The 12,237-nt window shown below is 40.9% G+C and overlaps 1 protein-coding gene across 7 annotated transcripts in view; it reads left to right on the plus strand.

The window, feature by feature from the left end:
• smoc1 (SPARC related modular calcium binding 1) overlaps nt 1-11,894 on the plus strand; it is an 82,290-nt gene extending 70,396 nt beyond the window's left edge. For 4 of the 7 annotated variants that reach the window (XM_022217611.2, XM_022217615.2, XM_022217616.2 and 1 more), the window contains 2 exons: nt 75-108; nt 8,568-11,894. In XM_022217611.2, the coding sequence (XP_022073303.1) occupies nt 75-108; nt 8,568-8,607 (74 nt within the window). In that variant the 3' untranslated portion in view covers nt 8,608-11,894. Of the gene's footprint in view, nt 1-74; nt 129-8,567 lie in introns of all 7 variants that reach the window. The other 3 variants (XM_022217612.2, XM_022217614.2, XM_022217613.2) reach the window with 3 other exon arrangements.
• Nucleotides 11,895-12,237: the final 343 nt, after the last annotated feature.

The following is a 12,237-nucleotide window of genomic DNA, read 5'->3' on the forward strand; positions in this document are numbered from 1 at the left end:
AATATACTATTTACTTTGTGACTAACTTCCACCTCCGTTAAGTTTGATCCTTGTTATATTTTTCTTTTTTCCAGGAAGTTCAACAACAAGTGGCAACCAAGGGACAAGGCAAGGGACAAATTTGTTCAGTAAGGCAAACTAATACGCTTTTACTAACCAGCTCTGAGCACTGTAGTTTGGGCTTATTGTGTAATCCATTAACACACATTGCTAGATTGTTAGTTTAGAGTAAATAAAACTAGTAGAGGCAGCATGTGATGTAGACGCAAAGCTTTATGTGATTTGTAGCCGACACTCAATTAAGTTTGACTAGCCTGAATACGTCATCATGCAGCGCTGTAAGACGCCTTTGTTTACATTCTCTGGTTGTACGTCATCTTGGATCGTACTGCACTCGCTAACTTTTTTCCCTTCATTATGGCTCCCAAGCCTAAGTCGGACTCTTCTGATGGCAGTGCTTCAAAGAAAAGGAAAGTCATCTCCATGCAAGTGAAATTAGATATAATAAAACACTCAGAACGGGGTGAAACACCGACGGATATCGGCCGGTCATTTACAACAGCCTTATTTACAGTTTTGCCGGAATTCCGACTTGCGGCGAAAATTGACTTGCGTCGGGCCGTAGCAACAGAACTCCGATGTAAGTCAAGGACACTTTGTATATTAATGCTGTATTTACGCTCAAATTATAGATCGTCCCATAAGTTAGGTACCAGATACCAATATCAATTATGAGTAATCAAGCAGATCAATAAGTGATAATTGAAATGGAGACATTTTTACAGAGGAAATGAAAATCACGGTGTCAAAATTTTGAACACAAATTTTTTAAATTCATCCCTCAGCGACGATTGGCTGTTACTTGTGATGTGTAACCAAATTGTTAGAAAAAAATGACACTGATAATCAGAAAAATGTTGAATATCAGATGTGACAGTCAGGAGTCAACCGCTCAAACTCTTTTATATTGCACCTTCAACATCCTGTCAGTCAAAAAAAAAAAAAGGACTCTGCTCTACACTTTTTGTTCTTTTGCATTGTTCCTTTTCTGTATTGAACGATAAAAGAAGCGAGAAAAGAAGCACCAACAAATGTTAGAGAGGCTCTTTCTGATGATCTGTCTTTTAGTCATTCTCGTCTTTTTTTCCGTCTTTCTGTCTCCGTCTATTCTCCATCACTCTGTCGGGATTCCCTCCACTGAGCGATTATTGGTCCCGACGGTGCTGCCGACTCTGCGCCGGTTCAGCGCCACATAGCACTGAGGTCATGTGTTTACGCTGGCGCTGCCCTGCTGAGCCTGGAGTGCGGCGGCTATGAGCGGGCATAGCGTCAGGGTTCTCGGACCCTGGGCCCGGCTGCCAGGATAAACAGCACCGAATTTGGGGGGGGGGGGGGGGGGGGGGGGGGGGGGGGGGGGCTCGGCTGGTTGTTTTCGCTATAGTCACTGAATCTATCACCTCCGTGCTTAAGAGCTGGAGGTAAACGGCCTGACAGCTTTATATGGCTCCTTATGCTGCCACTCAGGCACTGCGAGCTGTATGATGACTGTGGAGACTGAGGTACAGTATGAAAAGGCAAAAGAAAAGCTGCATGAAAGAAGTAGGAACATATGGCACCATTCTGCCTTAACTAAGATAGACAGCCATTGTGTTCAGGTATGCCTAGCTGCTCTTTAATGGCCTGGATCTCTTTAAGTCAAGCTGCCTTTGCCAAGCATTAAATCTTATCATGCCCTGTCGCAACTGTGGATCGTCGCTCGAGTGTTGTTGGATGTATTTACAGTTTACAGTACGTGCTTTTTCGGCTGAAGGATTGCAAGTATTGGGGGCTGAGCGGAGCACATCTGTACGAGGTGCCTCACTCTTGACACGTTGGCAGCAGCAAAGGAAAACATCTGAATACCTTGTGTGAGATTTGAGGTGCTGGAGAGTGTGGCATCCATCCTCCGAAGAGACTGGAAACCTCATTATGGATGAATCCGAGGGCAGCGACGCTCTCCGTAAAGCCTTTAACGCACGATGAGCAGCAGGTCTGGACGCATCTCGTTCGCGGTATTGAACAAAATACAAAAAACTGTTTTAGTGGCAGCACTCACAAAGTCTTAATCCCCTTTAGAAAGACGTGAACAAATTTTCGAATAAGCGCAAACACATGCGACTGTGCATGTATGAATGCTCGCACACAAATACCAAAATACACACAATTAGGAGGATCTAGTGAGAGCGCTCGCAGAGGCTTTGTTTGCTAAATGCATCAGCTGTTGTCGAGAATGAGGAGATTTGTATTCGAAATTAGATGCTACTTGTTAAGCAGGAACATATGAAGCACTCAAATAATAAACAGAAAGCTTATTATCAATAATTTAAATAATCCGCTGACAGTTTATTGGGCAAGAATGGCAAACATTTCATGAGGATCTGCTGATTTTTCTGTTTATATTGTGGTAAACATTGAGTTTTAGCCGGCTGATGAGAAAACCAAGAAACATGACGACATGACTGACAGCTCTGGGAATTTTTCCCAATTTCCTGGCAGTTTAAAGAATCACTCTGAAAAAATAAACAGGTTTCTGTCCTCCATTGTGTTGCTTTGTAATACTACATGCACTGTCCGACTGACAGGGACCAGAAGCCTGTAGTATGAAGCAAGTTCAACACAACCAGCATGCGTTTTCATTATCTGGCCTCACTGAGTCTAACAGTCACGCTAAGCAGCCACACGAAGCTGGTTATCAATTCAATAAGTCAGTTCAGGATTTATGAATCACACAATGAAGGACAGTGTTGGGACCAGATGATCAAATGATCATTACAACAAGTGTGAAAACAAACTTAAAGGATACAAAGCACCGTGATTTCTGATTTAATGCTAAATAAAAATCTACTTCAAACCAGCAAGCAGGCTTACTGGGATTCTAAAAAGGGCAACAAATACAAAGCTTTAGATTTGGGATTATATCGCTAAATATACAAAGGCCGACAGAAAAAAAAACGCAGATGAAGTTTCTTGCAGTAAACAGAACTAGTAATTTGGAATTCCCTTCATCTATAATCTATAATCTAAGAACTGAATTCAGAACTAAAAAAAGTTTTGTTATCTTATCATCTTTGTTATTTTGTAAAATGTTATTTTGTCTCTTCTTCTTGGCTTGTCATGGAAAGAAAAAAGTTTAGGTGGACTTAAAGACACTCTTACTGGCTGCCATTTTCCATTGTAGACATTTACACCTCGAAAAGTTTCCTTGAAACACTAGGCACCGTTAAGAAATAAAACACAATTAGAACCCTGAAAACCCAAGAGTTAAACCTGACGCTACCATGCTAACTCCTGAATCCTGCTCTGTAGTACAGATCTCAGACGTTATTGGTTGTTAAAGGCGAACAAGCGGCCTTGCAGACCTACAGATCCTTTAAATACAAAAGTTAGAAATCTTACATGGAATCAATGCAAATGGAAAGCTTATATCAGCAACAATGACAACAAAACAAGGGTAGATACCCTGAAAACAAAAAAAGAAAAAGCATTTTATAGTAATGAGGTAGTTTCTATTGATGCTGTGTGTTTATTGTAATCCAATAAATAATACAACTATATGATCACATCTTCAGCCTTTAAGGATAGACGATTAGGAAGGAACATAACGAGCATTGCCACCTCAACACTGAAGTGATTTAGAGGCGTGTTTTAAAATTCCAGCGGCGGCGTGTAGGCGAGGCTCATACTGACAGAAACAGAGCAGCTCACAGCATTATGCTCTCTGTGTCTTGTCTGCTGCTTTCTGTCAAACTCCTCTCGTCTCCTTCGCTGCTCTCCTGTGTTCGTCTCCTGTTTGTCCTGGCTGTGTCCATCATTGGGGATGAATGGAGGGCATTATTGAGCGGGCCTGGCACCGAGGCTGCAGCGCCATTAGAGCGTCCAGAGTCCTGTCCTCTCAAAGCCAACAGCAATTACTCCTCGCCACTTGTGTTTTAATTACTGTGACATCAGCTTGACACTGAAAGCAGCAGGTCATCGGAGAGGACTGTGACACTTACATACAGGTTCCTTTCTCACTGTTATTATTATTACCTGTACGTCTGGTGATGCTACAGTTAGCTCAAGTCGAGGAGCTTTCCCTGCTGTTGCCACCACGTACAGGTATACCATGATTCCCAGCTCTCGAGCCAAGCGTCTTTATCAGTGGGTCCCAGGTGAGGCGAGGCGATCCACCGCTAGACAGGATCTGCTTTCAGCTCTTTATCACAAGTGGGGCCAAGGTGTCCGGGGAGAGGCCGAGGAGCTTTGTGTTGTTAATGGCACAGACAGTGTCCTCAGTGACTGGGACAGGAGGAGGGAGAGGAGCCTTCGCTGCCCTGGAGCCTGGTAATTGCAAAGCCAATTCATCAGCGCAACTGTCGGCCCGGCTTCGTACAACAGAGACATTTATCTGAGAGGAACAACACGACTTGGGTTGGAAAGAGGTATCAGGAAATGTTGTGGTGCTGCAGAGTCCAACAGGTAGAACAGGCAGCTAGTTTTGCCAAGTTAAACAGCGTATGACACAGAATACTACTGAGAAATCCATTAACAGACTGCTGCCAAAGACAGCTGGTCTGCATATAAGAGCTCCTTACATGCTGTTTTTCATCTAAATTAATATTAAATTGGCTTATCCACAGTTCCCAGGGTTAGCTGGTCAGATTTGTCACATGACTGGCTTCTCAATTGCACCACGGAGCCCAGAAATTAATTACATTTTTTTTTTTACAGATTCCGATGCAAATGGTGTATTTTTGGCAAAGTTCATTTAGTTTAAATTAGTGGCGACGTGATTAAAAAAATTAATGTACTTAATCGCAGGCTTTCAATTCAAATAATTTTGAATCGATCAATAGATGCAAGGATGGGATCAGCAAGTTCTGATTCCAGCGGAAAGTTGTTGAACGGGGGGGTGCTTTTAAGGGCCTTTGCCCCTAATGAGGAAGTGTATATTTTAAAGAGACGGCACAGCAACTTCCAATCGCTGGACCGTTTACAATCGTCATTAACAAGCTATCGTTAACGTCGTTACCATCTCGCGGGAGTATCAGCGACAATAAAGTGTTCAAACTTGAAATGAAATCGGCGGATCCGCGGAAAATTCCCATCCCTGGACTCTACACTTCATGGTGATTCGATTACAGCACTGTACATGACTGCTCTCACTGAGTGGCGGCTAGCATTCATCGCGGTGGATATTAGCAGCCGACTCGCCGACCATAAACATACCTCACCCCCCCAAAAAAATTTTCTCCTCGAATTTAGACGATTCACAAGAATGACCCTGGCAATGATAAAATCCGCGGAATTCCGCGGATCCGCGGAAAATTCTCATCCCTGTAGATGTGAATACACGTGAACTCAAACAAAAAAAACTGTTTCATTTATACTTATCTGTGCATTTTTCATCTGGTAACTGCACAGTCTCACTCAAAGTGCAATTATAGCTATAATATTCAACATTTTTTAGAGTTTTTGTAAATTCAAGCACTTTCAATGTGTTGAAAAGCAGTCAATTATGGGATGGCTACACAGTTAGCCGTTAGCAGGACTGTCGTAGCTAACGTTAGCTCTGATGCGAGCAGCCACATGTTTAGCATTGAGGTGATGCTGTCGGCTTGAAGTGCCGCGGTGATCAGAAAACTCTTTGTTGCACAATTCGTGCACAACCACGCTTTTATCCAAGCTGCCATCTGGAAGATTTTTAAAAGAAAAATTTCTGCCCAACAAGCTCAAGGCGGTCTCGTCTTCACTGTTCATCAGACTTTCTTGTGCACTGACATCACTCCTGTGCATCTTCTTCGGGACTGGTAAACAGACTATGTTCATTACCGCCACCTACTGGGCTGGAGAGTTGATCAGTGTTATGTGCCAGAAATTAGGGAACTGAGAAAGGTGCGATTTTTCTATAATGTAGGACAGTGGTACCAATGTTTGGCAACTTATAAAGTACTCATATAAATCTGTATCGAATCAACCAAACCTAAAGAAGTTTAAAACCGACCTCCTCAGAATCAGCTGATTTTTGTCGCACATTAACCTTTAGTATGTTTAATAATGTCATACAAAGTTGTATCTTCATACTATTGACATTTTTATGTGCCATATGGAAAAATTGTATTGTTTCATTAAACATACTAAAGTTATTGTACAGGAAAAAGAAACCAGCAGATTCTGAAGAGATCAGATCGAAACTTAAATTTTCTACAAAATGACCTAAATATTTCATCGTCTGGGTGGATAGAGGTTGACTAAGTGCTGCTTTTTGGTTCATTTCCAGTAATTAATTCCACATTTATTTAAACTGTCAAAGCTCAAACTGCAAACAGCAGTCAGCTGGATCCAGTCTCTCGTGATAAAATTAGGTGGCCATAATATTTTATCTTGTACACTGAAAGTAAATGTGAGAATATCCGCTATGGGACTTGCTCATATGGAAGGTAGCCTGTGATTTATGGAGATCTGGACGGATGGTGATGCAGTAAAATCTGAACCTGGAGCTTCCAGAGTGAAATCAGCTGGACTTGTAATTTACTGCTAGCATTAGCAGCACTGACAGCGAGCTCACCTGCACACACCTGGCACATATACAAGCCCATATAGGCATGAATACAACATACAGAAATACTTGCATATACACCAACAAAAGCCTGTTCTAATACAAAAAAATGCAAACTAATGTCACCTCGCCCACAAATACAATCTGCTGCTTCTCCCACAGCCTGAGCTCTAACTGGAGAACCTCTGCCTCCCTTCTGACAGCCATCTGTAAGCAATCTCAGCTCTTTACCCGTGTGATCTGATTGATGAGTGAGCAGCACACCGTCCCGTGCACTTTTTGATAGGACCGCAGCGCAACGCACGTCTTCAGAGACGTGTTGAGTTATCGTGTTGTTGTAACATGACGGCAGCACATGTGACGGTGCACATGCACAGTGTGAGCGGAGGTGGTGCACAGCAGTATAACAGTCAGCTAAATGTTGCTTTTCTATTAGCAGAATCCACACCCGAAAGCAAATACAGAGACAAAGACGGTAGACGTTGCTGACCGAAGGAAAAAGACGCACTTGGTAGAAGCAAAAGGTTATTTTAACATGATTAGATGCTTTTTAATTCTCTGAAGCCCTGGTATTTTTTGCTCCTGTTACATTTTTACCCACTGCAGGCTCAGTTTTCACTGCAATATAAAGTCCTGCATCTCTATGGAAACAGCAAAACCAGGACGAGAAGGAGAAAGAACTAAAAAAAAATGACTTCAGTGCAGTATGACACAGTTAGAATAGCATAAGTCATGAACAAATTTACAAAAAAAGAGCAAAAGTTGCATGTCTTTGATGATTTGTCTAACATAAATCGAGAAAAAAAATGGAAAGCTGTCATGGTTTTTCCACCAATAGTGGAAAAACCAGTGGCTCTAGATACTATACTAATAGATATTTTACAAACTCTACACACTTAGCGCTTTCCACGATACTCTGCTTGTAAGCTCAAGAAAATATTTGATCATGCAGATTGTATCTTCCAACAATTTGCTGACAACTTCTTGCTACTCTTTTTTTTTTTATCATTTCTGAGATATGCTGCATTTATTTTATTGTTCAGCTAGGTTTTAATTTGCCCTCAAGCTCTTCAATTTGTTTCTAAATGCGTCTCCTGCCTGCTTTGCGTAAACACTGTCTGCAGTTCAGCAGAGAAGTCACATGACTGGCATCTCAGTTGCGTCATGAATCTGATATAAATGGTTTAAATTTTGGCAGATTTGGCTTAGTTTCAATACTTGTGTTCAATATCTGCTTGGTCTAAACACTGCCTGCAGTTCAGCCAAAAAGTCAGTGAATTTTTGTCACGTTAATGTTGGGTACAGGTGAATCAATTATGGTTTGCTAGTTGTGCCAACGAGTGCAGAATTTTTTTGTTTTTTACAGAATCTGATTGCTGCAAACTGTTAATTTTTTGGCACATTTTTAATGAGACATGTAGAATACAGAGATTTTGGTGAAACATCCTGATTTTAAGCTTCGGTTTGTTTAATTTTTCTGAATGAATTGCATGACCGCTGTAAAGGCGAAGATCTTACTATTCTGGCTCTGATAATTGGTATAATTGTGGGTTTTTTTTTACAAAGATTTTTTTCTCAGAGGGTTAATGTATGTAATATGGCCAAATTTAAAAAATACAAAATTGATGAAATATGACATTAGCTTTTGGTTCTACACTCGTTTAACTGAAGGAAAGACTAAGAAGGCTGCAGAGGATGAGTCTGTTTCCCACATGGTCATTCAGAGACACACATAAAAAGCACAGAAACATTCACACACATGCACAAAAAAAACCCCACAAACAGCACTGACATGTGTTTGCGCATTGAAGGATTTGACTGATGAAGGTTTGGTGAAAAACAACCTGGACTCACACAGCCTTCATCAATAGTAATCCCTCTCTTACATGACGGATATTAGACGCTGCATTCATTGTGTAAATTGTGTTGCCTCCGTCTTGTCATGCAAAAGCCGTCTGAACGCATTTTCTTTTGCGTTTTCTGTTCCCAGTAGGTCGTCTGGTGTGAGAAGAGAAGGATCGCGAAGCTGAGACGAGAGCAGAGGGCACAGAGGGAAGGCATCTGTACGCTGGCTGACAGGAAAGAGAAAGACGGAGCAGAAAAATTAAGAAGTTCCTGAGTTTTTAAAAAGAAAAAACAACAAAAAGAACAGAAAAACGAGAAAAGAAAAACGAAGCGGCGCCAAAATATTTGCACTTTCTCCTCCCTATGTTTGACATTTTATCTGTTTTTATGTGTTTTTTTTCTTTTTCTTTTGAAGTGACTGAAAATTTGAAGGTAAGAATGAGAATATATTTGTGAAGAGATGACGGGCTCACCACTGGAAGAGCAAGTATTTTGTGTGTTACCACATCTCCCTGTGTGTTCAGTCTGCTGTTTTGATTCGTTCGATCCTCAGATAACAAGAGCAGGCACTAATACACGTTTTGTGGCGATTGAACTGAACTTCCATGGCCCCTGTAACAAATAGCAGCACACAGGCAAGTGCCAAATGATTAAAAAGGAGCTTCCAGTAGTCACGTTTTCAGATAACTGCCAAGTTGCAAGAAATAAAAAGAAAATTAGGCTTTTTTCCATCAAGTGCTTTGGAGCGAATTAACTGGACTGCATGGTGTTGCCAGAAGGTGGCAGTATAGGCGACAGTTGTAATAAACAGAGTAGAAGAAGCTGCAAACGGATAAAAAAATGCAAAAAGAAGAAGAAACAAGCAAAACTTTGGCCATCTTTAGGTGAAAAAAGGAAAAAAGTCTTTTGGAATTGTCTTTCATTTGGAAAATTGTAATTATTCTTTAATGTCAGCTGGAATTTGACATCGTTTTTGCTGTTCAAAGGCAAAGAAACTTGCTACATCAAAACTTCGAAAACCACCTAAAGGAGCATAAAAACTTCCACATCTTGACATTTCAGTTATCGTTCTCTTATGCAATACTTCAAACTGTGCTTACAAATACATTACGGGAACACGCTATTGGGTCACATCCACTCCAAATGTTGCTCAAAAGGAAGAGTTATGTCAGTGTAAACCAGTTTAAATGAATGTCGCACATGAACAGCATGTATTGGAATTAAACTGTGACCACGGAGTCTAATTTATCAGCACAGAATTAGCTGCAGAAACCCCCTTGACTGCACAAAACCTTCTAGATACGTTAACGTTTTGGCTCAAGGATCAGGTGTTTATATTCGAGATGTGCTACGTCTAAGTCCTGTATGTACCAGTGTTGGGGAAAGCTGTAAGTGGGTTTTCCCATGAATTTCTTACCTTAAAGTACTGTTTGTGCAGCCTAAAACCAATGCACATTCATTGTGTTGTGTGTAGTTTGTAATTTTATTATCTTTATTATTAACATGTCTGCACAAAATGCCTTGACAGTTATTTTCTTTGCAAAGTTTGTGCTAACAAGTGCAAATAATGGCAATAGTATATTACAGCGGTGCATCCCCTCAACACTGGTACAGTTCATACACAATCCTTGCAGTATACTAAAGCAACTTTACACATATACGGTAGTATGAACATACAGCAATAATGCTGCATTAATTAGGGTTTCAGCAAATAAGTGGTTGATTAACTTGGAAAACCTGAGACACATACAACCTAAAACATAGCTTTGCAAAGTTGTTCTTGTTGCAGAAATATGGTGCTTATCGTTTCTCTGAGTTTAACCAACCACCGCTCACTCCGCACAGCAGTTTTTCAAAAGTACCTACTCTAGAGTACACAAATGTAGTTACGCAATACAACTCTAAATTAAAGTTAAAACAATGAGGTAAAAAAAAAAGCGTATTGAGCGAAAATACTTTGTGGTTGATTTTACAATAGATTTGACTTAACGCTGACGGATAAAACATCGTTTAACGCAGCTTTAAGTTCAAACCATAACAAAGGCCATAGGGTTGCAACTGTAACGTTGTTTTATGTGTAATTTTACGTCACTGTGGCCAGTTTTTGTTAACCTACAAAGATAGTGTTTTACACAATCAAACCTGAGACATTGATTTTTGTTTTACTCCAATATTTTGATGTTGAATTCCTTCTATTTTAGTAATGACTTTTTGAGTTCACTCATCATTTCCTGTGACAAACACGAACAGATCTCTGACCCCCTGGTGGGGATTTTACCTTTCCATAACAGATTACAGTCCAGAAAGTGAGTTTTAAAAATAACTCACAGTACCAGTAAAAACAGGTGCCACAGATGACTAACCCCAACCAGTAAATGCAGGGAGGAGATTACATCTTGTTTTCATCAGCCCACTTCAGCCGTCATATTCAAGTTTACTGTAAGCAAGACGTGGCATTTACGAACATCACTTCAGAAAATAAATACTGGCGCGTCCTCAGTTACATCAGAGTAGAGTTTGCGTATGTAAATTCAAAATATTGTTTGTCTTCCAACAGCTGATGTCAGTCTGGGAAACACTCAACACGGTGCGTGTTGGAGCTTTGCCGCCTTGTGTAAGACACCGCAATTTATTTTAAAACGCCCCCCAGAGTGTCCGACTAACAGGAAAATGACTGAGCAGGGAGGAAAAACACTTATGAGTTTTGGAATGCAAAAAACAAATTAAATAAATAAAGATTTCTTCCTTGCATTTGGGAACAATTGAGCTTAAAAAATTGGAGAATCATGCCTTTGCTGTTGTGGTCTGAATGCCTGTGTATTTGTTTTGAGTTGTGTATTTCCCAAGAGTCGCTGCTACGGCTCATGAACATGAGACAAGAAAAAGGCTCCTATTGTAAATATGTACAATAACCTGTGTTTGTTTTACTAAATTTCATTGTGGGGGCATCTGGGTGTTCACTGGCTTCTTGTGAAAAACACATATACACTTTTCTGTCTGTTTACATCGTGTCAAACATTAGGCTGTTACAGTAGCTAATTCACAGCACTGAAAGGTTTAGGCCAGACTGTATGTTATCAGCTCTGAGGACTGTTTATTTTTATCTCTGCTGAGGTTATTTTACAGTTTCGGCTCGTGTTTTACGATTCCCGCCTCCCTCGCTGCACACGGTCTGAATGCATACGGTATCTGGTGCTTTGATTCGCTACAATCACTAGTCCAGTCGCGTCCAATTTGAAGCGGACAGTTATGCCAAGAATGAGAGGAGAAACCTGTGTTTCTTTGAGGTCTGTGCAGTCTCTCTTGTTTCGGTTCCAGGTCTGAACACTGAGGCTTGTGTGTGTCTACTGAAGTGCTTCCAGACGCTGCAGATCACATGCGAGATCTAAAACAACCTAACAGGCTGGTAATCACTGCAAATCACCATGGGGGACGTATAGCGAGCAGATGACTGTCAAGTCTGATGGGGGGGGGGGGAGGCCTGAATTGTCTTCCTCCTCTCCAGATTAAAAAAAGTCCCAACAAGCTTCTCAACGTGTTTTGATAATATTCACAGATGAAGAAATTGGATCCGATGGAAAGCAAAATGCTGACCCGTTATCTTTGGGTGAAACTGGTCGATGTAAATGATGTGGTTTGAGGTGCTGCTGTGTCAAAACGGATACAAAATAAACTGAAACTACACAAAAAAAAAAAGCCCAAAAGAACATGTTTTTTTTCAAAGAGGGGAGTCCACACTGATAAAGTGCTGAAGTTTACGAGGTGCATCTTGGCACACGGCAGCAGCTTACACCTGGGTTGCATCACTCTTTCGT

Source organism: Acanthochromis polyacanthus, chromosome 1 (assembly GCF_021347895.1).
Source record: "Acanthochromis polyacanthus isolate Apoly-LR-REF ecotype Palm Island chromosome 1, KAUST_Apoly_ChrSc, whole genome shotgun sequence".
NCBI classification, from domain to species: domain Eukaryota; kingdom Metazoa; phylum Chordata; class Actinopteri; family Pomacentridae; genus Acanthochromis; species Acanthochromis polyacanthus.